Source organism: Lytechinus variegatus, chromosome 5, assembly GCF_018143015.1.
Source record: "Lytechinus variegatus isolate NC3 chromosome 5, Lvar_3.0, whole genome shotgun sequence".
Lineage (NCBI taxonomy): Eukaryota > Metazoa > Echinodermata > Echinoidea > Temnopleuroida > Toxopneustidae > Lytechinus > Lytechinus variegatus.
This window is the reverse complement of record NC_054744.1, coordinates 14591444-14618950: the sequence shown is the minus strand read 5'-3', so window position 1 is coordinate 14618950 and position 27507 is coordinate 14591444. Positions and strand designations below refer to the sequence as shown.

The 27507-nt window shown below is 35.3% G+C and overlaps 2 protein-coding genes across 2 annotated transcripts; both read right to left on the bottom strand.

Annotated features, from left to right (window-relative positions):
• Positions 1-4220, bottom strand: LOC121415010 (gamma-aminobutyric acid type B receptor subunit 2-like). Its single transcript, XM_041608045.1, has 5 exons — positions 4128-4220; positions 2571-2696; positions 1431-1576; positions 721-913; positions 1-172 (listed from the first exon to the last, which is right to left on the bottom strand). The coding sequence occupies exons 1-5, from the start codon at positions 4185-4187 to the stop codon at positions 5-7; spliced, it is 693 nt and encodes a 230-aa protein (XP_041463979.1). The 5' UTR covers positions 4188-4220; the 3' UTR covers positions 1-4.
• Positions 4221-11182: 6962 nt separating this feature from the next.
• On the bottom strand, positions 11183-27507 carry LOC121414897 (gamma-aminobutyric acid type B receptor subunit 1-like). The gene is made up of 7 exons (XM_041607947.1): positions 27271-27507; positions 20175-20312; positions 19457-19627; positions 18640-18741; positions 17091-17156; positions 11915-12112; positions 11183-11482 (listed from the first exon to the last, which is right to left on the bottom strand). The coding sequence occupies exons 1-7, from the start codon at positions 27505-27507 to the stop codon at positions 11183-11185; spliced, it is 1212 nt and encodes a 403-aa protein (XP_041463881.1).

The window sequence follows — 27507 nt, the reverse complement described above, 5'->3', positions numbered from 1 at the left end:
TAATTCAGGCTTTCTTATTGATGACATTATGTTCACCTAGTTGAGTTGGTTCTCGTCCCATCATTTTAACAGTTGTCACACCTGATGTTCCTGGCATCGAGTGTGTTGTGTTCAGACCGCCGAATCGTTGGATGTTACCTACTTCATGATGCTGCCGATAGAGGGCGGATATCTAAAGGGAGAAAGGAAAAGGTAAATGTCACAGCACCAGAACATCTCCAGGTACGATTTCCACGTAAACATTGTGCGAGAGCACATACACGGAAGCTTATATAACTGACAACCAAATGACGCGTATCTTCCAATATTACTACTACTACTACTACTACTACTACTACTACTACTACTATATACTACTACTACTACTACTACTACTACTACTACTACTACTACTACTATACTACTACTACTACCACCACCACCACCACCACTAAGCCTACTACTTCTACCACGACTATTTCTACCACTCCGCTACTCAACTACTGAGAATGGACCGTGCTGGAACAAAAGCTAACGTGAAAAAACGTTTGGAGAGATATTGGACATTTTAGCCCAACGTATGTCATCGCACGCATGGGAAGCATTATAACTACTTAATCGTATTATCGAACATATCCACTTTTTAACAACACGAAACAATAATATTTATTGATATCAAGAAACGTGATTGAATGACTAAACGTGATTTCCAAGTTTTCGCATCTGTGGATATTATTTTACCTTGGGAAGGAAAAGTGTACAGAGAATAGTTGTCGCACAAAAGATGATGAACCCAGAGGTAACGGCGTAGGTCACGTTGAGGGAGTTTACGTTGAAGAGTGACAAGGGAACAGCCACAGCGCAACACAGGCAAGCATTGTATATAGATAGCCCAACATAGTAACTGTCATTCAGTCCAGGAACGCTAATTGTCCTATTCAAACATATCAAAAAACAAATTAGAAATTTAGAAAAGAACAAAAAAGTAAGACTGCGCTATTAATTATGGACGTCGATATGACAAAGATCCCCCATACTTCTTTACTTTACTGAGTTCACTTTCAGATTTTCGCATGATAGATACTTCATTATATTCGGATACCTTCACCCGTGAGCTACTTTAAATGTGTAAGTAGATTGTTCTAATATTACAATTATTACACGCTGATGGAATATACAATATATAGCAGATCAGATGGCCACATTGGCCGATCTACCTGTATCACACTTCCTACGTTTTCCCAAGCGATCATTTAAACAAAAATCAGAAGGGGGAGAGTAAAAAGGGCCAATTGTCTGATGACAAAATAAAGAGTATCAAAGCCCTTTCCATGCATTTTATTCTCTTTTGATGAATAATGTTATATTCTGCCCCTGCTATATCGAGATACCTTGGAGTCGGATTCGACCCTTCACAAACTTCATGAAATCATACACAGGCAACTACGTACCTCGTCTGGAAAGACAAGAATGCCCCAAACACCATGAGGAAACTCTTGTATACACCCAAGATGATAGTCCAAATTGTATTGAACTTGGTAGAACATCGTCGGTAAACATGGATGTACAGTACGAAATTTTCACGGTCTTTCTGGGTCTAAAAACAAAAACAAAAAAAGGATTTTTTTTAATAACGTAGTTACTGAAACAGGCCATGGAAGCGGCTATAGACTATAGCCGAATTCATATTACAGCAATAAACTCTTTTGATATCACTCAGGAATGATGTTATTTAATTTGAAAGTGAAGGTAGATTATGTCTCTGTATATGAGCAACCAAAAGAGTTCACCTGTACACACTAGGGCCAAATTTAATGGGCATGGTGAGTTTGTAAATTGTAACTAGGACACTTTGGTGTGTGTGTGTGTGTGTGTGGCCGAGTGGTCTAAGGCGCCTGGGTATACATAGAAAGTCTGGGGTTCGATCCCCGGCCGCGGCACCTATGCCCGTGAGCAAGGCATTTAATGTACAATGCTCTTTTATCCTGCTTATAAATAAATGGAAATGCTATATGCATTATTGATAACTTGGTGTGCACTTGTTAAAAAAAAAGTGTGTGTGCGTATGTGTGAGTGCAGTGGCCGAGTAGTCTTAGGCGCCTGACTATACATGGAAAGTCCGGGGTTCGATCCCCGGCCGCTGTACCTATGCCCGTGAGCAAGGCGTAAAATCGGCAAAGCTATTTTATCCTGCATCCACATAAATGAAAATGCTACAAGCATTCTTGGTAACTAGGTATGCACTTGTTATTTGTTTTTTAAGTGTGTAAATGTGCCGTGTTCGAGTGGTCTGAGGCGCCTGGCAATACATGGAAGTCCGGGGTTCGATCCCCAGCCACCTAAACTATTTTATCCTGTAATCAAATAAATGGAAATAATAATAATAATATACAGTTCTTGTATAGCGCATAACACATTATAAATAACGTCTCTATGCGCTTCCAAAGGACTTGGATATTATTACCCTGGCTTGCTTTAGGCTTTATTGGGAACTAGGTGTGCACTTTACAAAAAGTGTGTGTGTACCTACTTAATTTGTCTTTTTTCTCATTTTTTTTTTTGGGGGGGGGGGTGGGTGGTGGAGGACCTACCCGTGGTTGCTCGATCAGCTCATCAATCACGTGATAAGGATCAGCGATCTCCTTGGAGCCCAGAATGATAAGGTCAATGATTAAAAGCACCACAATGATGCCAACCAGATGTCGATCCTTTATCACCTCAAACAAACGAAAACAGATCATCATGAAATACATAAAATACCAACAAGCTTCGGCTTTGTTGAAAACAAGTAACTTGTAGGAAATTTGTTGAATTATATTCATATATATAGCTATAATTAAATTTATCTACACTCTAACGGTACTAATGATATCGATAAGAGGCTTTTATAGAACGCTTTCTATCTTGAATTCTATTCTGACCAGTACATTGTAGGCTATATACTCATTATACGTATGATTCTTGTGCAATATTTTATTACATTTTAGTGTATTTTTAAATGCAAAGTAAAAAAAAAATCGCAAGACTTTCAGTAATAGATTTTTCGGATAGGCTGTATAATGAATTCAAACGGTTTCTATTTCACTTGCATGGTCTAAAAGCAGTCAGCCTACTTCTCAGAAGATAGTCTATTGCTACATGGATGAAAGCCCGTGTTGGTCCATTATTATAACCGCTTGATCATGCAGAACTAGACTAATGTACATTTAGTCTAATTATTTAGTGCCTACATAATCTAATTTTTGCCTTTTCTTTTTATAATTATGTAAATAATTCCACTGTTTTCAGACTGTACATTTTTAAATATTGTATATCCATGTGCAGTTTAGTCTTTGTAACTGCATGCGATGCATGATTTAATAAATACCATACCATTTGTGATTTTGCACCTTGTCAAATAATAATTTGGTTCATAAACTGATCGTCTAATCATGCTTACAGACTAAGTGGTTTTAAATGGCTACTAGACGACATGGATAAAATATAAATGAATATTAGACAAATGGTGAGTGGGCTAAAAGGCGATTCGACGAAATAGTTCATTGAAGAAGTAGTTGAAGATGGACTATGATCAGTGGCGTACCTAGGATTTTCCAGAAGGGGGGGGGAGCAAATTCGTCCGCCAAAAAATTTGACAAGCAAGAAAAAAAAAGGTCTTCAACCACAAATAAAGGATTTCGTACCAGAAAAAAATTGGACAAGCAAAAAAAAAAGGTCTTCAAGAACAAAGGAGCGGGCCATTTGTGGCTCGTCGGGGATCAGTGGGCAGAAGTGGACAAAGTGGGCAAAGCTTTAAAGGGCTGGTCACACCGCCCGAGCGTTGTTGGAGCGGTCGTGGAGCGGTAGGGATAGAGGGTCGAATTTTGCTCACAAAATTGGGGAAAAATCGAGAAAAAAAAACAATCGAAATCGAAAATGGTGAACGGGTAGCGAGCGGTGATGATTTTTTCTCTCCGCTCCACGACCGCTCCAACAACGTTCGGGCGGTGTGACCAGGTCTTTACCGTCTCAACTCGTTTTCAGGAGACCGAGACGCAGCAATACCCATCAGATTTATATCTTATATCTTAATATTATAACTTAATGCTATATGTATATCTGATACTCGGATCTTTACCAATATGAACAATATATGACAGTGTTTATACCTTCCTGATGGTTCGTTTGTTGATGATGATATGATAGATCCTCCACATTTTGGTAAACATTCCTCCGAATGCTATAGTGAAAGCAAACGAGATAAGCCACACACGCGCCTGACAGAAAGAAAAAATATGAAGCTAATTTAATTTCAGAATGTCAATTTATTTCGTTTTCGAACTCCATGGGAGCTGATCCCCAAGCTATTCAAGTATTTTGCACTTTTATTGATTCCTAGTTGAAAATTACATAAACTAATAAATATTTGTAAGTCAAATCTTAATTCCTAGTTGAAAATTACACAAAATAATAAATATTTGTAAGTCAAATCTCAATTTTCTCAATTTTACTCAACTCTATGAACTGCCAGTTAGTAACAAAATGTGTGCGTTAAAGTGTAAACACTACAGTAGATCATTATCGAATGACAAATTGATATCTTACCCCGCATATGATGTACTGATGTTGAGGTGTTAACATTCCAGGGTCTATACCAAGTAAGATCACACATACATATCCTAAAGAGATTCCACAGATGGTGAGGTTGTTCAGATTTGGACTAGACATCTTAATAAACCTGATAAAGTGTTTACATTTGTATCAAACGTACAAATGAAAAGAAAAAAAATGGGAAAAAAGAAATAAAAAAGAAGAAATACGAATATGATGAACTACTCAGAATCCAATGGCGTCAGTAGTTGGAATGGGTTCGATTCCATGTCGTGCCTCAAGGGTCTGGGAAGGATATTTAAAGTGGGGGTGCTGGTTAATTCAAAGTTTCAAAAATACACCCCCCCCCAAAAAAAAAAAAAGGATTTTCACACCCAAATGAAGGGTATTTTTAGCAAAATATAATATAAAAACAAAAGTGATTTGGGCCAAATTTCGACAGGCGACGATGCGTACCCCAAAAAAATCTTGGGGTGCTTCCCCGCTTCCCAGGGAAATTTCTTCCCTCCAAAATGAATGGAATGAATTGGTGCAATCCTAGAACTTGCCCTGGGTGCCAATTTTGCATAGATATGCCACTGGGCACACTCCTTCATGGGTGTCGATCCCGGGGGAGGGGATGGGGGATATATACCCCCAATATTTCAGGTAAGGGGATGGCCTGTGTAATCAACCCCCCAATAATTTATGGTCGATAATTATGATATTTTTAAATGATGAATCATATGATAAGTTATATCAGAACTATAACTTTCCATTGCGAAGAAGCGGGTGAATACGCCCCTCTGGGAACTGTAGACCAGCACGGGTTGAGCGTGTTTTTGCCTTGGCTTTCCACTCTTACAACTGCTATTATAATTATTACTATCATTATTATTATCATTATCATAGTTATGACTCTCATTTCTTCATTCAAGTCAAATAAGAGAAGATAATAAAAATGAAATGAGAATTGAAAGAGTGTATACAAGAGATGTAATCATAAAAACCGACATGAGTCCTCAAAATGGTCAATTTTCAGGCCAAATTTTTCAAAAATTTCAGCTCGCGCTTCGCGCTCCCAATATTGATAAGCCCTTATACGTAGCAAGTCTTGTAGAAATAAAGTTAGACGTTATACTAAAACTTCGGTCTTATAACAACTACCCCTCCCCCATACAGACCTGGCATTCGGAGGCCATGGACCCCCCCCCCCCCCGAAAGTGTCACGACCAAGAAAAGAAAGAAATGGAAGGAAAAGAGGTGACTTCTAGATATATATTTTAAAAAATATCATGTCAGAATCTATCACAAAATTCGTTTTTGTATTTAAATGATCAGATTTTTTACTCGCTCGCAGATTTTTTTTTAAATGACACATTTTGCCATGTCTGGCTGCGTAAAAATGTTAGACCCGTAATGCCACTGACCCACCTCCCCCCCCCAAACTAAATGATAAAAAATCCCTCACCGACAGAGAACAATATTTGCGTCAGTCATCCCATGGACCTAGGTCCATGGTCACCCCCCCCCTACCATGAACACCGATCGACACCCATGTACCCCTTCAACTATTTCTGAATACTGTAGTCTTTGTGACTTTGTGATCTATTTCGAATAAAATACAATATTTTGAATTTGGTTGGGGTATAGATAACACAAAGATTTCACTTTCTTTTAATACGTTTTAACTATCTTTTAATTGCTCCCCACCTTCACGAAAAATACTCTAACTTTCATTTCATTAATTGGTTTTTGCAACATTTTTCATAACAAAATTCTGGACAAGAAAATACATATATGAAACTTGACATCAAGATAATGAACAATAGTTTTGTATATAAATCCTCAAACATATCTTACATAAATGAAAATCATTAAGTGGTATTTTCTGTTACACAATAAATAGGATGGTTGCAAGGGTCGTCACAAAAGCAAAGCTTGAAAACGTAACAACCCTGGAAAATAGCCAAAATAATTAATGTCTACTGTCATTAAACGTGCAGGTGCATGAGGGACGGGGGGAGGGGCATTGGCGGCGGAAGCCAAAAATTTTAGGAGGGGACAACAAAATTTTTTTGACAAGCAAAAAAAAAAAAAAAAAAAAGTTCTCAACCAAAAAAATTAAGGGAGGACGTAGGCAAATAAACTGACAAGCAAAAAAAAAGTCATCAACAACAAATTTAGGGGGGGGGGCCGTCCCAGTGCACCCGCTTCCGCCGCCTATGGGGGGGACTTGCATCCTCATTCTCAGTCATATACGACTATAAAGGCTTCCACTATACATTTAATTTAGGTAATCATTTGTAAGAAGTGTTTTATTATTCCACTTTTACCTATTCTTCCTATTTCTGATATTGAAAATGAAGAAGAACAGTGATAAAGACACTCCCATTGCAGCAAAGACGCTCATTATGATAACCGATATTTTAGAGATAGTTTGGACTACCAAGATCTCATGCGTGCGGTCCTCGTCAAATGGTGGTTGTCCGTCTGTTCGTAAAGAGAGAGAAATGTTAATGTTTCTTCCTGTATCACATCGAATGGGTGGTGAGAAGACCATATTTACCACTGTCGGGGATGGGGGAGGGTAATTGCTACATTTGCAACTTTCAAGGGGCGGAAAATTGTAAAAGAATGATCATGATAAAACAAATGAAATAATAACAAATAAAAACAATATAAACAAACAAACATTGAAACACTTGAGTATTCATCATCTCAAGAATGAAACAATCACCAACATTCAAAGGGGTTAGGCTCCAGAAATGACCATCCCCCCCCCCCCTTAAAAGAGAAGAAAACGGTTAAAAAAGCTGATTTCCAAAGTATGGTTCTTCAATTAGTTCGATATTTATCCATATATTGTCAGCAGGACGATATATATATAATTATTTTATATATATATATATATATATATATATATTATATATATATTTATATATATATATTATATATATATAAATCTTTGTGTAATAAATCTATTATGTGCATTTTAAGTACGAGAGTAAGAATCATCAAATTCTGTGCACAAAATAATAAGCTTTTTCCTCCATATCTTAAATTTTGTAAAAGTGTCACCTCGAAAATAATATATGTATTAAATGCCCTAATACAAGACAATAATAGATTTTAGATTTAGATTTATTTCCGTTCAACAATTTTTTTTTTCAAAATACAATCAAAGTAACAATATATATTCAATATAATAGATATTACAGACAAATCAATGACATTTCGTAACAAATGTTGAATATAAATTAAACAAAACTACAATTTGTTGCAGTAATTATATCAATGAAAAGAAACAAGAAATGAACGGAGGGACTTGCCAAGAAAAGCAAAAGCTTGTAAAGAAGGCAAGCCCCTAAACTTAGTTTCAATGCTAATTATAAACAAACTATATATACAACTATATACAAAAATCGAGACGGACGCAGAAGACAAACTTAAAACAAGTTATCCACAAAATGTCAAAATAAAACGAATAAGCGACAAAAAATAAGAGAAAGTAGTTCAAATAATAATAATTACAGTGGTAACACACAAAAAAGGACTTACAAAATTATAATAGGGAGGGTAAAGTGGCAAAGGAAAGAAAGAGGGAGATAAGGGAGGTGCAAATAAAAAGTGCAAATGAAAAGAGGAAACATGGCAGGTGCACAGGTCGTAATGTATTGTATCATGTTGTAGTGTTGTTTTTATAAGTAATGTTTGACAAATTTTAAAGGTTAAGTTATTATGTAGTTTTAGGTTATGTGTTAGTTTGACTTGTTGGTGTGGAGTATTGACAAATGAGCATCTTTTTAAGTTTGCGTTTGAAAATATTAAGGTTTGTAGATTCTTTAAAGTCGTTGGGCAGTGAATTCCAGTACACAGGTCCAAAAAAGATAAGAGTTTTTCGCTAATATAGTACGGGTAGGGGGAAGGTGATAACAGTTACGTTGTCTGGTTGGGTAATCGTGTATAGAGGAGTTTTTACAGAACATATCTGAAAAAATTGTTGGGAGATCATCTTTGTTTAGTTTATACATAAATTGGGCGAGTTGGAAAAGATATAAATCGCTCACTTTAAGAATATTATTTTGGAAGAATAGTATATCTGTGTGTGATCTGAATTGGGTTTGAAAAATTATTCTAAGAGCCTTCTTCTGCAGCAACAGTATTCTTTGTAATTGTGTTTGGGTCGCACAACCCCATGCCAAAATGCCATAATTAATGTATGGTAATATTAATGTATGATACAGTGTAAGTAAAGTGTGAGATGGGAGAAAATATTTGAGTTTGTTGATAATTCCGATGTTTCTTGAAATTGTTTTGCAAATATTATTGATGTGTGGTTTCCATGATAGCTTATTATCAATAGTACCCCCAAAAATCTGGTCTCTGAAACATTTTCAAGAACAGTGTTATCAAAAATTATGTTATCAGGTATTGTATTTATTCTGTTACTAAAAAGCATAAAATTCGTCTTTTGTAAGTTAAGTGATAGTTTATTCGCTTTAATCCAGTCAGTGACATGTATAAGTTCTGAGTTTACAATTCTTACAAGTTGGTTTAGGTTATCATGTGAAAAGAAAATGTTCGAATCGTCAGCAAACAATACAAATGTTAGTAAATTAGAACTTTTTTTAATGTCATTAATATATGTAATAAAAAGAAGAGGACCTAATAAACTACCCTGTGGTACTCCACATGTAATGGGAAGAGTAGAAGAAACAACGTTGTTGACTGACACAAATTGAGACCTGTCTGTTAGGTAGCTCTTGAACCACTCCAAGGCCTTCCCCCTGATACCATAAAAAGAAAGTTTATGAAGAAGTATTTCGTGGTTAATGGTATCGAAGGCCTTGGAGAAGTCCAGGAAAATACCAACAGTATGACAACCTTTATCTAGGGAAGAAGTAATTTTGTTAATAAAAGTCAAAATTGCATGCGAGGTGCTATGATTTTCGCGGAAACCAAATTGCGAGTTCGAAAAAGTATTGTATTTATTAAAGAACGTAGTTGTACGAGTATGTATAAGTTTTTCGAGAATTTTAGATAACGAAGTGAGCAATGAAATAGGACGGTAATTAGAAACAAGCTGATTATCACCTTTTTTGTAAAGGGGGATGACTTTGGCTATTTTCATTAGGTTAGGTACCTTCCCTGTGTTCATAGAAACATTAAATATGTGGACCAGAGGATCGACGATAGTTAAAATAATTTTTTTAAGTAGGAAATTAGGAATACCATCGAAACCTGGGCTTTTCTTGGTCTGTAGGTTATTAACAATATTAATAATTTCTCTTGTGTTAGTAGGATTAAAAAATATAGAGTTTGGATTTGGGTTGTCAAGAAAACTGTTGAAAGATTTATGAGTTTGAATACAAACTATCTACGCCAAACAAAACATTTTATAACAAGAGAAAGAGTCGGTTTTAATGTAATGTATGTCCTTACTTGTAATATGTTTTCAGATCATTTAGCGGCTTATTAATTGCATGAAAATAATTATCTTATATACTTACTATTTTGCTCCCATATTTCCTCGTTAGGCAAGAGCCATTTAATAACTTGGCCTTGTTCTAAAGTTCCTAAGACTACACGTTCTCCATCTTTAATTGATCATAAGAAGAAAAAAAATGGGGGGATATTTAATTCTGGATGAATGGGATGAAGTAGAAGTGCGTTGTCTTACATACGTATTAAAAACAATTACGAAAAACGTCAGCAGAATCAGCATGATAATCTGCTCTGAAAAAAAAGACATTTTTAAAATAAATGTTGGTACTTTATAGAACATACGATATACCTGGGCAAACTTTTGCCTGTATATTGGTGATCAAAACAGCAATAGAGCAATTGGTCAAAGTATTGGTCAACTGGATTGTGTCTGATATCACCTTGGCTCGGAATTATCTTCTATTTCTCCCTATTTATTATTGATATCAAGCATTGTCTTCAATTCAAATTATCTTATAAAACGCGTGCTTATCCATGCTCTAAGAATGGAACAATAATTACCTTTAATTTGTTCAATGACGAAAAACCCTGTTCTGTCACCGTCTGCTTGGAATCCCACCGGTCCCTAAAATCGATAATATCTTAAATCTTAGAACTTAAAATCCATATTTTATTGTTCGAAATACACATGAAATGAAATACTCCGAAAATTTGCTTTGCCCAATTGATCGTGGGCCCGGCAGCCGCTGTGCAGCGCCAGATCGACGAGGCTCTATCCCTTTAATCGTTGAACGCCAAACAGGGTAGCAGCAACTCCCATCTTTTAACGTCTTTTGGTCTAACGCGGCCGGGGTTTGAACCCCCGACCTCCCGGTTGTGAGACGGACGCTCTACCAACTGAGCCAACATCACACCGGTTCCATAATCCATAAAATACAAAGATAAGACGAATGTGGGAAATGATAGAATTTGATGAATAAGTAGATTCATCAAATTTAAGCATTATGTGCCTAATTTTGTAGTAGGATATTTAGAAAAACAATAAGTCTACTCTTTGATTCCAACATAATTTTTGTCCCCTTTCGCCAATCCCCTTTTCAGCGTTACAAATGGAATCTATGGGAATAATAAGAAATCTAGAATTGCGAGGTGCTAAAGTCGAATCACATTTCTTTTGGCTGCAATGTTACACGAAGAAGCACATGAGAACAGTCATAAGCCGATTCAGAAGAGAATGGGAATTCACAAGGCTTACCGATACACCATAAAACTGTGATTTGAGGATGTGGTTGTAGAATGTTCTTGTCATGTTCCTGTCATTGTACGTGTAATCGTGTAGACTTCGATTACCAATAAAGGCACGAGATTGGTTGAGACCGTATCCGATAGCCCAGATACCATCGTGAGCATTCGCTGCTACATCGTGGCTGGTCAATATCGTCGAGCCCAGGAACCGGGACATCTCCTTTCGAAAGGACAGGGACGTCTGAGGGTATGTATCGAGAATCAAGAGGAAGAAAAATGGAAGAGAATATGGAATTGAGACGTATCCCTAAGGATGAACTTAGTTGATATGAACATGAATGACGAAGTATTTTTTTTCTTCGATTTATATATCCGTCTCAGCAATTGATGTGCAATAGAGTACAGGAAAGAGACGTCACATCGATTTATAATGGTTGCTAACGAGGAAAACTCTGTCTCTAAACCATATATGCCCAGTGTGAGGATTCCTTGCTTAGAACCGTCGTAGACTGTGAGATGATAACTTCAATACTCTAGTGGAAAGGAAGACAATGCGTTTCGTCAATATCCAGTTCCTCCCGCCTTTTTTCAAATAGATTTGTTCGTCAGTACTTGCGACCAAGACGCGAGAGGTCGCATTAATATAAGCTTCGTCCGTCCCGCCTCATCTCACCTGTGCCGTTGCGACTGCAGTCCTTTGCCTTGCATTCATGTTGAAGTATACGGTAATTACACTCTGCAAGACCGTCATCATATCGTCATCTGTGCACCCTAGATCCACTGGTTTGTCTGAGGTTTTCCACCAGTTGGACTCCAGAAAACCGCGAAAGATGAAGATTCGTTTAGGACCGTACAATTCGCGCATAAAGGCCTAGAAATGAAAATATAAATTTTAACCTAGTCGTTTATTTTAACAGTAATTCCTATATAGACGCGGCTTGGAAATGTCGTTATATGTACATGAACACATAAAGCGCAAAAGTACACACTTAAAATGCTGGGCAACATACTGTCCACTGTGTCGGGCAATATATATATATATATATTCTGGGCAATGCAATTGAGCAAATTTATCACCCAATTATTAGTTTTAATGACCCAATTTGGACAGATTTTAACCAATAGTTGTGTGGACAGTATGTTGCCCAGTGATGGTTAAAAATTTGGCATTTTTGCCCAATCTTTTTAAGAGTGTACTCTCTAAATGCAAAAAGCTAATCTAGTCCCGTATCATACTCTCGGAGTGATAGTAGGGACCGATCATTTTCATCAAAATAATAGAATAGGAAAGAAAATGAAAGAGAGAAGGGTGAAATATGATATTATTTTTTAAGTGTGAAAATCAGTTACACTAAGCTTGCTCGCTTAGTTCGCTTGTAACCTTTTATACATTTTGCCCGATAACCTATATCTGGTTCCTCACAATTTTTGGCTCATTACGCCACTGGTGTGGAGGAAATTAACTATGGCCCTACCTGGGAAGCACCCCTAAGATTTTCTTATAGGATGCTGCGTGTATTATTCTCCATAGGTAGCACCCTGGAATTCGGGTAGGTGTGGAAAAATGTATTCAAAATGGCGTACTTTTTGTCTGTAGTGACCCCCCCCCCTTTTTTTCTTCTTTTTTACTTTTCTATTTCTATCTTAATTTCTATAATTCATTGAGCTCGCGATAAGCACAATGCGGTTGCGACTTTGCCTATAGATGACCTCCTTTATAAGCGCGCAATTATGTTCAAAGTCGTCTTTTCCGTATTGTAACACCGTTGCACTAATCATGGAAAAGACAATGAACATCATTATTGGTGCGGTCCATCAAAAAAACAAAACTCTGCATATTAAGATTGTACAAAGTCTGTTTTGCCGTCTATGCACTTTGCGTTGATCCTGGAACGACAAGAATCATGCAGTGATTATGGGTGCGTTAAAAGTTCATCTCGCTCTAAGTTGTTGCTATTAAAAAACGGAGGGGGGGGGGGGGTGGGAATATAAAACGAACATGTAGGCCTATTAATAAAGGATTTACCTAAATCCATTAAGGAATAAAAAAGAGATGAATTTTCTGAATTTTTATTTTGAGATATCACTTGCAAGCGGCTCACTAATAATGTCATGAAATTTTAATCCTGCCCCCACAAATTCCCGAAAAAATATTTCTAAGAAAATTGAATGCTATTTGCCACTGCATCATGGAATGTCACTATAGAGACACATAGGCGGAAAGGGGGGGGGCGCACTGCCGAGCGGCGCACATATTTTTGCACTTCACCGATGCCATAAAAGAAAATGTTGAAAAAGGGGTAAAGTCTGACCCTGTCAAATAGGCCTATTCCTTTCAAAATGTAAGATAATATCTCCGGGGGGGGGGGCAAGACTCGAACATATTTTTGAAAAAAAAAATAAAAACGATAGAGTAAACGGACCGAGCTATAAATGTATTTGGTGCACATCTCACATTTGCACATTTTTCATAGTTTTCATGAATGTTAAGGAAAAAAATGTGTTTTCACAACAGCTGATCGGGAATCCCCCCCCCTTCCCCTTGCTGTGTACAACCATTCCCTGAAGTCAACTTATACATATCTCATTATAACAGAAAATATACATCAATTTAAACATGTAATCTTTCTAAAACATATACAATGTATATAGAGAGATTGAAAAACTTATTCAAGAAAGAAACAAGCAAATGTAACACAAATTATGCATGTTATGTGCGATTTCAAAATCTCGTGTACTAACCCTTTTATTGCGATGAGGCCATATCTTTTGTATATTAATTGAGATACTATTTTTCAACTACATATATATATATATATATATATATATATATATATATATATAAACACACACACAGGGGCGTCGATCCTTATTTTTCAGATGGGGGGGGGGCAAAATCATGAATCAACTTTCCAAAGGCGCTCGATCACAAAAAGCAAACAAACCTCACACACACAAACACACACACACAAACACGCACACACACACATGCATAAATATATATTTATCTATATGACTCATGAGATAGAGACACATATCTCACCGAAAAATTAATGCCAGCGCGAAGCGCGAGCTGAATTTTTTTTATAGTATACTGACCTGAAAACAGGTAAAGGTGCCTGTTTAGGACTGTTTGTAGTAACTCATGAGGAGGATACACTACACATATATCTTTATATTCTGACCAGAAAGCTTGATATTCTAAGCATTTTTGGTACCAATGATTAAGATGGGTATTTAAAAGAAACAATAGATGCGAGCGTGAAGCGCGAGCTTAATATTTTGATATTTCGATCTGAAAAAAATGACAGTTTAACTTGGACGTTTTTAATAAAGAACAAGATTATATCCAACAAAAGATTATTGCAAATCGAAGCGGGAGTTCTTTTGAGGTTCAGAACTGAAAACAGGGCATTCTATTCACCTATTAAATCATGAAAAGTATGGGGTTTTGCTACAGAAATTATGCGAGCGCGAAGCGCGAGCTGAAAATATTTATATTCCAATGTAACAAGCGGACAATTTGAGCACGATTTTAAATAAAGAACGAGTTGTGTAGCTCAATCTCGCTTGCTGATTTCTGTGTAACATTTACCATCTTATTGTATGTTTGCACATGCGGAATTATTGGGGGAGGGCAAAACGATATGTTTGCCCCCCCCCCTATTTTCATTGGTGGGGCGATCACCCCCCCCCCCCCCGGATCGACGCCTCTGCATATACAATGATACTACATCATGAATCATTTGGAATACATCACCAATCCAGGTTTATATATCATCATTCAAATTTCATGAACATGATGTATAGGCCTATATACAGAATTTGGTATTTATATATATTGTGATGCTTTTCACTAAATCTAATGCAATTTGTAATGATGAGTAATTTTTATCTAATTATTTGATGAAACTGGATATAATTCTTATGACCTGAATTCAGAAAGAGATCCTTCAAGACAGAGCTTTGGAAAGAGTTCTCCAGTTTTACAGGTATCGTTATCCTTGTTTTAAACTTCTTCCAGGGTGATCAGATGAATAACTTTTAACTTCATGGAAGATGAAAATAAATCAAATTTTGTGGCGTAAACATTTAAACGTTAAAACAAAGGTATTGACAAACTGTATTTATACATTGAAAATCATATTTAGTGGTTGAAGGTCTAACGAATATAGGTCTGGTTGCGTAATTATACACTCCCGGTATAAGCAACGGGTTTTAGCAAAGTTTTGGACTAAAATATCGAGTCATCTTCATAAAACACTATAGTAGCTGTCTTACACTAAAGGCCAAAGATGTGGCACAATGTGGAATGTGTAAAGAAGAAACGTGACTGACTTTTTCTCACTAAAGCATCGGAAAATAATATCAAAATTAAAGGATTTGCTCCACAGTTTTGTATGATTCTGGGATTTTTTGAATAACAAATTAAAGATTTCAAGACATCTGTGGGCAACTGTCCCGAACCAGTCCACTCTGTAAGGGCATGCGGTAAGCTTTGTTATTCGTTATGACCATTCAACAATAAAAGTGCCGCTGATCATTCTTGACCGGCGCCGATCTAGATTTGGTTGGCAATAGGCCCTTCTTCTTCATTATTCTACCGGCGCCTATTTATTGGAATCAGGGCCACTGATCATTTTGGCGCCGGTTAAGACAAAGGCAGCGCCGATTTGTCTTGACCGGCGCCGATATAAACAAATAGTGTTAATTTTTTTTACCGACGTCACGTAAGATACAGGCAGCGGCAATTCATAATCGACTGGCGCCGATGTAGAACCAGGAGGCGCCGATTATTCTTGACTGGCGCCGATTTTTAACCAGGTGGTGCTGATTATTCTTGACCAGCCCCGATTTAGATATAGGTGGCGCTGATTATCCTTAATCGGCGCCGGTTAAGAACTCAGGCAGCGCCGATTTTTCTTTACTGGCCCCGATTATTCTTGTCCAGCGTCGATTTAGATTTAGGTGGCGCTAATTATCCTTGATCGGCGCCGGTTAAGACTCTGGCAGTGCCGATTGTTCTTGACTGGCGCCGATTTATAACCAAATAGCGCTGATTATTTTTGATTGGCGCCAGTTATATACAGTCAGGGCACTGCTACCGGCGAAGTTGTTGGGGGAAAAACGTTGTTAAAAGAAAAGATAAGGAAGATGATATGATTGCGCTTTGTTGGGGAAAGTCTTTCCTTTACTGTTGCTAATGTTATATCAGTGTATGATTTTTTTAAGCGGCGCCTTTTCTTTCTTTTACTTTTCTGTTATTTTTTATTTAGACCGTCGCCAGCCCTTCGGCGCCGCTCAAAAATTAGGGGGGGGGGGGCGCACCCCCTGGATCCGGCGATGAGACATTACCTAATACATGCTCATATGAGAAAAATACTTTTAATACATCTCATAATTATTATCATGAATATATACTATCCTTATCATCGTCATTATTACTATCATTATGCTTATCATTGCATATTCGTCATCTCGTTCACTTTTATCATCAGAACTTATGATTTTCACTTATTAGATTTTATACACATTATTTCAATATTTTTTCATTCCTTTGTGAAATTCAATTATTCTTGTTATATCCTATGTACTCTTAAATCCTATTGATATATCCCTTTGTAGCAAATGCATTCATCATGAAAGAATGAGTCCTGATTTGTTTTTAATTCAGTCCTTCAAGATATCGCATCCAATTAAGAGACAGCCAACTTTATTTTGCGGTTAATATAATTCCCTAAGAGAGAGAGAGAGAACATGCGGTGATGAGGAATAGACTTAGTCGTCGATATGATTCCATAATAGAAATATGATGAATGACAGTGAAAATGACGCACAACTACACTTACCTCGCACAGTACTTTTCTCGCCGTCTCCTCCGAGAAGCTAGCTATCATTATTCTCGCGTCTTTAGACTGAGAAGACAATAAGATGAAGATATGTAATGCATTATTAATTTCAATTGATTTTTTCTAAAAAAAATATACAGAGAATTAATTCAAAGAGTCATTAAATTGAAGGAAAGGGAAGGTGCAAAATGAAAGATGAAATAGAGTGAAAGTTATAGCAAAATGAGTTCTATAGTGTATAGAGAAAAATATCACATGTTTTTTAAACATACTGTGGACTCATATACACACTTAGTATTTTCTCTCTTTCTCTTACGCACACACACTTAAACAAGTGCAGTAGTGCACCCTCGCATAATTATGCATGAGTCCACAGTGTGTTTAAAAAATATGTGATATTTGTCTCTTTTGATTTGCTTTAGAACTACTTTTTAAAAAGTTTACTTAGTAATTGTCTTCTTTGTATCGAAAAGAAAGGAAAACATGTATATTTGAGCTCTTATAAGGTAGTCCTGCATGGACATAAAGACATTATCTCCTCATGTCCGATGCATGGGCCCCATGGTGAATCATTTTTCAATTCACCGTCGGCATACATTGCCATATCCAAATGACATTTACATGGATTTCAAAAGCGTATTATTCGAGATTCAAGACAATTTATTGTCATGCATAAGAATACACAAAATATCGTCGGCCTTATGCCAAAAGGGCCTTAACTGCTTTTGGCCATTCCGAGATAATGGCGTTTAAAGGTTTTGGCCTCTCTAATAATCAAAAGTTTGTGGTCGTTTTTTTTGCTTTTGAAGCCAATTTCGATAAACGTGTTAAGTTATTAAGTTTTACATGAAATGTGTTAAATTTATTATAAAATATTCAGAACCCCTAAAATCGGGTTAAGGCCCTTTTGGCATAAGGCCGACGATATTCGCTTTCGGGAATAAAGTTACAAACATGAATACAATAAACAATGGCATAAATAATACATTTGACGAACAATCATAACTGTTAAAACTGGTAATATGAGGTTCAATCGACCGATATGCTCTTATGAAGTCTAAAATTGGCCTAAAGATCATAACTGCACCTATCAAATTGCCGGACAGATCTTAAAAATCCTATAGGAAAAAGAACGAACGTCTTTATGTCTCTTCCTTCAACCCCCCCCCCCCCTCTCTCTAGTAGCGTACGCAGGTGGGTTATAGGGTTACCCCCGTAAGAATTAACCCCCCCAAAAAAAAAATAATAATAATAATAATAAATAAATAAGAAAATAAAAAAAATAAAAATGAAATAAAATAAAATGATAAAAAAAATGAAGACCTTTTTTTTTGTCAACATTTCATTCAGCTTCAAACAACCCATCCCCCTTTAAAATTCCTGCGTCCGCTGCCGATTGATATATTGATAAATTGATAGATATTTGTTTCAAATCATAATTCATTTAACGACATTCATGATACCCAACATCAGGAATTGGAATAGCATGGAGATTGGGCTGGACGAGATGTAAAGAGGGACAAATACACGGGCGATTCATTACACTTGCCTTTAATCTGTCCATTACACCAGCTGGGTCATAGTAAAATGATTGCCTTGTTACCAGAGTGATATTCCTGTCATCTAATAAACTGTGCAAATCTTCCATAATCTGAAATAAGAATATAAAACCATTTTTTTAATGTGAGTAGATTTTAGTCAAATCAAGACCGGTTCATATAAATTTGGATATATTCAAACTCATAACATTACCAGAAGCAAATGACAATGAGCATTACTCAATTATGCTGATTATTTAGTTACAATAAAGTGACTAGACTTCCAGTTGAACTGAGAACAAAATTTAAGCGACATAACAGTAGCAACAACAAATATTATTATACAGTTTCACAAATATTCGATTATTCATTCTGTCATAAAATTTTCATCGTTCTTGTCTTTGTCATTAATCCGTGGGCCTACGCTCAAATCAATGCTAATTTTCATCCAAATCCACAATATAAAAATTATTGCTTCTTAGCTGAGTAATATCATCGTTAGTGCCATTATTTATTGGTTGAAACAGTTCATAAATCATTCTTTTGAAGGAAAAGATAGAAGGCTATGATTTGTTTAAAGATTATTAAAAGTTTTGGGTTAAATACTGTCAAAATTTGGGGATATGTTTTTACCGCAATAACAGTTAACAAATTCTAAACCAAACCAGAAATCAGTTCATATTTTACAAAACGGAGCGTTATAGCTTACCCCCCCCCACACACACACTAACCAAAACACACCACACACATCCACCCGCATCCCCCGATACACACACACACATACGCACGCGCACACCCACTTAACTCCTCCCTGACTCACTGACTTACTCCAGCATGTGGCTCAGTGGCTTCCGTTATGGTGGAAATCTTCGACCAACCAAACCGTTCGCAGATTTGTAGTTTAACCTTGTTCAGATCAGACGAGCTACCCATCGTCCGGATGAAGAATGGATAAAGAAGGTGATCAGATAGCCCGATAGCAGAGTTAGCAAAACCCATCTACAGATGCATGGAAAGATGGGAACCAAAATAGGTCCCGTTGTAGAGTATGGACAAGTTTGGGCAAGGTATGCATGCATATATCACAATTTCCACACAATTCATTAAATGACTTGCGAACATGAAAGAGCACCACTTCGGGAACTTTGGGGGAAATTGCAAAAGGGGGTAAGTGTGCGGCTTTAGAGCCACCCATCATCCCCAGCACAGTTATTCTACATGTATATATTACACTCATCATACATAATGTACGTCCGGAAGAACACTCTCTATTTAACCGCCATTGGTATGTTTACAGTTTATACTACACAGACCAGATTTTCATCATACTTGTTTTCCTCACTTTTCTTCTACAATATTATGGATACCTTATTTTCGGATTAAAAAATGTCTCAAATTTATTCTAATGCTGCTGAAAATTTGATTATGTATTTACGATTGCCATATGTTAAACGTATTTAAGTATCAACAACTGTCCGAGAAAAGTGTATTTTTAAAGTGTTAAGATTGTTTAAAGTGTACAGATAGATACGCCAACGTCATTCACCTGAATGATGCCCCAATTACCAGTGACTGCAGCTAATATCTTGGTAGTTTCGGCCTCAATGCTTCCAACGAATGCTATCATGGATGGCTTGGATAGTATCATCTCATAGAGCAGGTTCAGTGCAAGCGCTGTAGACCCCTGTCACAATGGAGGAATATACAAGGAGATCAATGTCGGGTAATACTATATTCAGCATACTAAGGGGCTGGTCTATATGAGAGAATGGAGTATGGGGATGCATAAAGGTTTATAATCCAACACATTATTTCATTCATCTCGAAGATAATCAGGCAAGGACGAAATATCGTGGTTGATCACTAGAGAAATCAAAGGATGAGGATTGGGTGTATAAATATCTTTTACAATTTTTTTCATTTTTTCTCAATACCAATTACGATAATGCAGTGTAATGATAAGAATTAGAAATAGCAAATCAACCGTTCATTCATAATAGTGTTAATATGATACTTACAACGATGGCGTGTGGCTAGGAATTTGGTAGGTCGAGTTTGTGTCCATGTACATATATAATTATACAATTTTGTCAGCTGATGTTTGGAAAGCAAACACTATTTTATCATGGGTGACTTTTTTTTAATTAATGGACTAAGATTGTATGTCATATAATAATGATTATGTAAATATTCTTTTCAACCTTTTCACATTTTCCATTGATTAATTATGTAATTTGGCAACGATATTAGATAACATATAGCCAGTCCCAAAAATGTCATAGATGCTGGTATCATTACAACAGGTGAAAGTGATTACTGATTACCTTACCCCTCTTGTCATAATTGAAGTTCCTTTTATCACGAATACGAATTCAAAGATTTATTTTTTACACATTTACAAAAAAATATATATAATGAAAGCTTTCCAATAACAAATGTTAACATTTAAAAAAAGACTGATAGGTCATGGTTTAATACGGATATCAAGAAAATGTGCAAACGAAAATAATTTTATATAAGAAAATTTGAAAGAACACCACTTCCTAAAGAGAACATGTACATAAGATCTTCATTTGTAAAAAGAAACGTGAATTCTATAATTACAAATTTGAATGTAAAATGCAATTCTAGAGCCACTCAGCCACATGGAAAATAATAAATATTATTTCAACAAAAAATAAGAAAAGAAATATTGATTATAGTATTGAAAACAGTGGAATAGTGACTGATAAAATTGAAGAAATTATAAATATACTTGATGATTTCTTTTTAGAAGTATTGGTTCTAAAATACATAAGAGTACAAGGTTTATGAAAAATGTTATTTGCCATTCTATGTACTTAACTCCAGTAACAGTGAGAGAGGAAAATGTATGATGTTATTTTAAAATTGGATGCGAATAAAAGCGCGGGTTACGATATTATCAGTCGTAAGGTAGTTAAATATTCAGCTCATGCAATAGTTTCTGTTTTATGTAAAATTATCAATATGTCTCTTGAAAAGTGTATTGTTCCGAACGCTTTTAAACTCGCTAAAGTAATTCCTATCTTTCAGAATAACAATAAAACATGAGTAACTAACTACCAACCTATATCCAGTTTATCAGTTTTCAGCAAGGTATTAAATTGATAGCATTTATTTTGAAACACAATATGTTATATAACAAACAATTCGGTTTCAGACAGGGATGCAACAGTGCTCATGCATTGAGTAATTTTAATTTAGAAAAATAGTTGAGGAATTTGAAGACAAATCATTCACGATTGGAGTATTGTTAGACTTATCAAAAGCATTCGCTTGTATCGATCATTATCTTAATTGATAGGTTTTCATCATACGAATTCAGAGGGACAGTAATGGAATGGTGAATCAGTTAATGAAGAAATCGAAAATAATGTGCATGCATCAACAAAATTTATTCAGAGTTTCAGGATATAAGAGTAGGGGTACCACAAGGGTCTAATCTAGGCCCTCTTCTTTTTCTATTGTACATAAATGACCTGCAACACGTCAGTGACATTTAATTACTTATTTGCAGACGTTACAAGTGAATTCTTACCTCGTAAGGATCCCATTCAATTACATAATATCTGAAATTCTGAAATGGAAAAAGAGGTCACTTGTGGTTCCAAGCCAACAGACTTCAAATTAACACAAAGAAGACATCTTTTATGATTTTTAAGCCCAGAAATAAGAAAATTAAAGAAAACGCAATAAGACTGTGCATCAATGATTTCGAAATTTAGAAATTGCAAGATACAAAATTCCTAGGTGTCACAATCGATGATGGCATGAGTTAGAAACAACATGTAAATAATACTTCTATGAAGATCTCATCAACCATTGGCGTACTTAATACAATTAAAGATGACTTACCATTGCATATTCGTGTAAAATTATAATGATATCCACGCATCTCTTCCGTTGCAATATCGTATGGGGGACTATGCAAATTATTGACGGTTATTTCATAACAAATCGCAATCTAAACAAATATAATACGAGAAATCGACAATTTAAACATTCTCTTTTACCGTTTTACTTTTTCTAGAACAGCCACAAGTCACAGCGGACGACTCGTATGGAACAATTTGCCCCCTAAAATAAAGCAATGTCCTTCGCTAAATCCATTTAAAACAAAATGTAAATCATACCTTTTAGATACTTCACCATGCTTTCGATGAATAAGTTGCCTGTTTTATTTGTATGTTTTTTTTTTATTTTTGTATTTTAGTTGTTGTTTATTCTTATTCACTTATTAGTTTGTTGATTTTGAATATTTGGGTTTCTTGCAATCTAATAAATTCACTGTAAGATGTTCAGTAATAAATATTAAGCAAGGAGTAGCCTAGATAGGCCTATTTGCCGTTTTGCTATACTCTTACACATCCCATTCATTACCTATGTATTTTGCTATTTTTGTTATTTTGTCGATATTCATTGTTTACTCCATTATCATGGAAACATTCGATTGATTTGATCTCGATGTACTGTATCTTGTATGTTTTAAGAGATTTTAAATAAATGATTTTAAATTTTAATATTTAGAATCAACAAATTATTTCATTCATCTCAAAGATAATCAGGCAAAGGCGAAATACTGTGGTTTATCACTCGAGATAATTATTAATGGACGCTACTCAGGAAATTTTTAATTAAAAGAGGACATCTTTAAGGGGATGTGTCGTAGGTGCCAGGTAAAACTGGCAGAGGTAAAACTGGCAGAGTTAAAAATGGCAGAGGTAATAATGGCAGAGGTAATAATGGCAGTGGGAAAATGGCTCTGCCATTTTTTACCTCTGCCATTTTTACCTCTGCCATTTTTACCTCTACCATTTTTACACCGAGCCGTGTCATACACGTTTGGGGTTTAATGAAAATAGTGGACATACTGATATGGTAAAAAAAGGGGGGATCGAAAGATTAAATTTTAAGATCTCTCAGAGTCTACACCTTCATAACTTGCAAAAAATAAACCGGCTATAAAGGAAATAAAAACCATGTTCCAAATTTATACCAATGATTTCCCGAAGATAATCAGACATGGGCGAAGAATTGTTGTTCATCACACACAAAAGAGGATGCGATTCCTGAAAAAAAGCACATTTCATTTCATTCGTTTATTTCCATTTTCAACAATTACAGTTTCTTCTGTACATGTTGACATATATAAATAACAAAACAGATTTCAAATATTCCTGTACAAAAAATTATATTCAAGATTATTACAAATCAGGTTGGAAATGGAGGAGGCTGCTAAAAAGCGGAGCTTGTAGAGTGCAGCCTCCTAATAAATATTCTTGCAGTTGTTTAGCATATAAAAAATAAAGTAACAACTTGAGCATGACCAGTTGAATTAAAAGGTAAAATGGGAAATAAAAATAGAAAAGGAAATAAAAAAAAGAGAGATTACAGATCTCCAGAATCCAGCCCCAGCACTCACAGACGGACCTCGCCGATCAACAGGGAAACGAAAAGAGATGTAAAAGTGTACGTGACATGATAAACATGTTTGATTAAAAATACAAGAGTTTGAGTGATGAAGAGTTAAATTCAATGGTTATCTTGAAGAAATTTTTTGAACTTATATTTGAAAGAATTAAGGCTTGGAGATTCTTTGATGTTACTATTAATAGTTCCCCAGAGTCTAGGGCCTTCAAAAGTAAAAATTGATTTTGCAAGGATGGTCCGGGGTAGTGGTAAATGAAATTCATCGGATTGACGTGTGGCATATTTGTGAAGGTTTTTTTTGTTAAATGAAGAATTAAATATGGGTGGTAACATATTATTGTTTAACTGATACATGAATTGACCTAAATCATATTGGTACAGTGTTTTTATTTTTAGAATGTTATTGTTTAAAAACAACTCATCTGTGTGAGATCTCCAGGACAAGTTGAAAATAACACGCAATGCCTTCTTTTGTAAAAGCAATATTCTATCTAGGTAGGTTGAGTCTGTGTTTCCGCAAACAAATGCTCCATAATTTAGATATGGTAAAATTAATGTTGAATAAAGCATTTTTAGGGAGGAAGTTGGAAGAAAAAACTTAACTTTGTTGATAACACCAATATTGCGTGAAATTTTACGACATATAGAGTCAATATGCGATTTCCAATAAAATATTGTCAATACCATCGTGACCACGGCTTTTTGTTTTGTTTTTTAAGTTGTTCACTATATCTATTATTTCATTTCTATGTACAGGTACTAAAAATAAAGAATTTGGATTTGGTTGGTGAATGAAATCCGTATATTTCTTCTGTGTTAAAGGTATATATCTGCAAGACTTTTTCCAATTTGTGTGAAGTATTGATTGAATATATCAGCTATACGAAAAGAATCGTGTATTTCAACATTATTGTGCTTTATTGTTTTTATGCGTTCTTTTGTGCTTTGTTTATTTATGGCAGTGTTTATTGTTTTCCATGTTTTATTGATGTCGTGTTTGATTAACGAATTAATTGATTTGTGAAATATTTTCGTTTTTCACTCCGCAATAGTTTAGTGAGGGTATTTTTATATGTAATATATTTACGATGTGACTTTTCTGAGCGATTGATTTTATCAGCATAGTACAAGTTATTTTTGCGATTTATTGATCGTAGTATTGATTTCGATATCCAAGGAAGTCTTGGACTTTTTTTTATAATTATTACATTTACTGACCAATGGTACATGTCTATCTAAATGTGAAGTAAAAATTTTCATGAATATATTATATGCTGCATTTGTATCTTGAGAACTGAACACCTCAGACCAATCCGCGTCTTCAAGACCATCTTTCAAGCTCTGTAAATTATTTGGTGTTAGTCGTCGGAATTTATGTTGCTGGGTATCTTTTTTTGCTAACCTAAAGGGAGTTCTTGAAAATATCGGGAAATTGTCAGAGATATCAGATAAAATTATTCCAGACTCGGGTAAAGTAGAGACATTACTAAAAATATTATCAATAAGGGTTGAAGATTGGTTAGTAACCCGAGTGGGTTTTGTTATCAATGGTAAAAAGGATGATGTAAGCATGATATCCAAAAATTCATGTGATCTATTGTGATTATCTTGTTTGCAGACGACACAAATTTATTTATCTCTGGTAATAATGTCATAGAAATGATCTCTACTTTGAATCTTGAACTTAAGTCTATTCATGAATGGTTCACAACAAACAAGCTTGTACTTAATCTAACTAAAACATTTTATATGATCTTTAAACCCAAAAATAAGCATATAGATGAGGAAAATATTAAAATATGTATAAATAATTATGAAATTCAGCGAACAACCAATACCAAGTTCTTGGGTGTCTATATAGATGAAAATCTAAGTTGGAGTATACACGTTAATGATATTTGTTCCAAAATTTCCAAAAGTATTGGTGCAATGAATCGTCTTAAGAATGTAGTACCCAAACAAGTCTTATTAACTTTGTATTATTCAATGATCTTGCCATATATCTCTTACTCTTGTATTGTATGGGGACACTGTGCCGATTACCTATTGGATCGTGTTTTAAAATTACAAAAACGTGCAGTCCGTATCATTAGCAACGAAAATGCATTTTCGCATACTGCTACAGGTTGCTATATTCATGTTCTCATATTTCAAAAACATCTTGCATTCAAATTTTAATGAATCTTTAAGGCTTAACAGTTTTTTTTCCATTTTTATGATACAAGGACCAGTAGCCATTTACGCTTGCCGTTATACAAATATCAATTTTCTCGTACAACTATATCTTTTGTAGGAGCGAAATGTTGGAATGACATACCAAATGATATAAAAAATATGCCCACTTTATCGTCTTTCAAACGTAATTATAAAATGTACCTTTTCTCTCGATCTCAAAACAATGCACTTAAATGATTTTTTTTTAACTAACTCAAAAATATCGAATTACTTGTTTGTTCGTTTGTCTGTTTTGTTTTGCTATTTCCTTTAAAATATTAATTAATGATATAAAAATATGCCAACTTTATCGTCTTTCAAACGTAATTATAAAATGTACCTTTTCTCTCGATCTCAAAACAATGCACTTAAATGATTTTTTTTTAACTAACTCAAAAATATCGAATTACTTGTTTGTTCGTTTGTCTGTTTTGTTTTGCTATTTCCTTTAAAATATTAATTCACACATGCAACTCAATAATTTTACTGATATCCTTTCGGGGACTAGCCCGTGATAGACCCTTGGCCTTTGCTAGTTCCATCATACTCTCAATTGTTATGTTCATGCTATTGTTTAAATGTTGAATACTCTCGTTTGTACTTGTTTTGTAAATTTTGATTGTATTTGATGTTTTTTATTGAGATTATGAAAATAAATGAACTGAACTGAAATGATTAGATTTAGATATGTCTATATTAAAGTCACCTACCACATAACAGTCTTTATTATAAAAAAAACCGGATTTGGTAGAAAATCTTGCAAGTATTCAAAAAAATAATTTGTGTTGGAGTTAGGAGGTCTATAAAATACTGCGATCAGTATGACCCCCCCCCCAAAAAAAAAAGAATTAAAAAAGGAAGTGATTAAGGTATATATGTCATGTGAGTTCGGAGTTAGGGGTAATAAATCTTGAATTATTATTAGTAAATAGATCTGGTGATGAATCAACAATAACCTTGTTCTTGCATGCACTGACCTTGGTATCTCTTATGACGAGGTGGATGAAGTGATCAGGTAGGATGTCAGTTCTGTTGTTCAGGTCATCTACTGCTAGATTCATGGCTACCATACTCTGGTTTGCATACTCCTCCTCCCATCCATTACTACTTAACGGCAGGAGAACACCTATGTAGAGGGATATCAGCCCGGAATCATTAGATACCTTTGCTTCGATTTCTTCCACTTCAAAGTGACCCGATATCCCAGGAGTCAT

Bases quoted from the DNA above. Each gene is read 5' to 3' on its own strand.
- LOC121415010 (XM_041608045.1), bottom strand. From the start codon at position 4,187: ATGTTTACCAAAATGTGGAGGATCTATCATATCATCATCAACAAACGA. The intron at 2,697-4,127 runs GTATAAACACTG...CGTTTGTTTGAG, and splicing joins ACAAACGAACCATCAGGAAG to GTGATAAAGGATCGACATCT. The intron at 1,577-2,570 runs GTAGGTCCTCCA...TTTTGTTTTTAG, and splicing joins AGCTGATCGAGCAACCACGG to ACCCAGAAAGACCGTGAAAA.
- LOC121414897 (XM_041607947.1), bottom strand. From the start codon at position 27,507: ATGACTCCTGGGATATCGGGTCACTTTGAAGTGGAAGAAATCGAAGCA. The intron at 20,313-27,270 runs GTCAGTGCATGC...CCATTGTGACAG, and splicing joins TCGTCATAAGAGATACCAAG to GGGTCTACAGCGCTTGCACT. The intron at 17,157-18,639 runs GCAAGTGTAATG...TTGTCTTCTCAG, and splicing joins GTGTAATGGACAGATTAAAG to TCTAAAGACGCGAGAATAAT.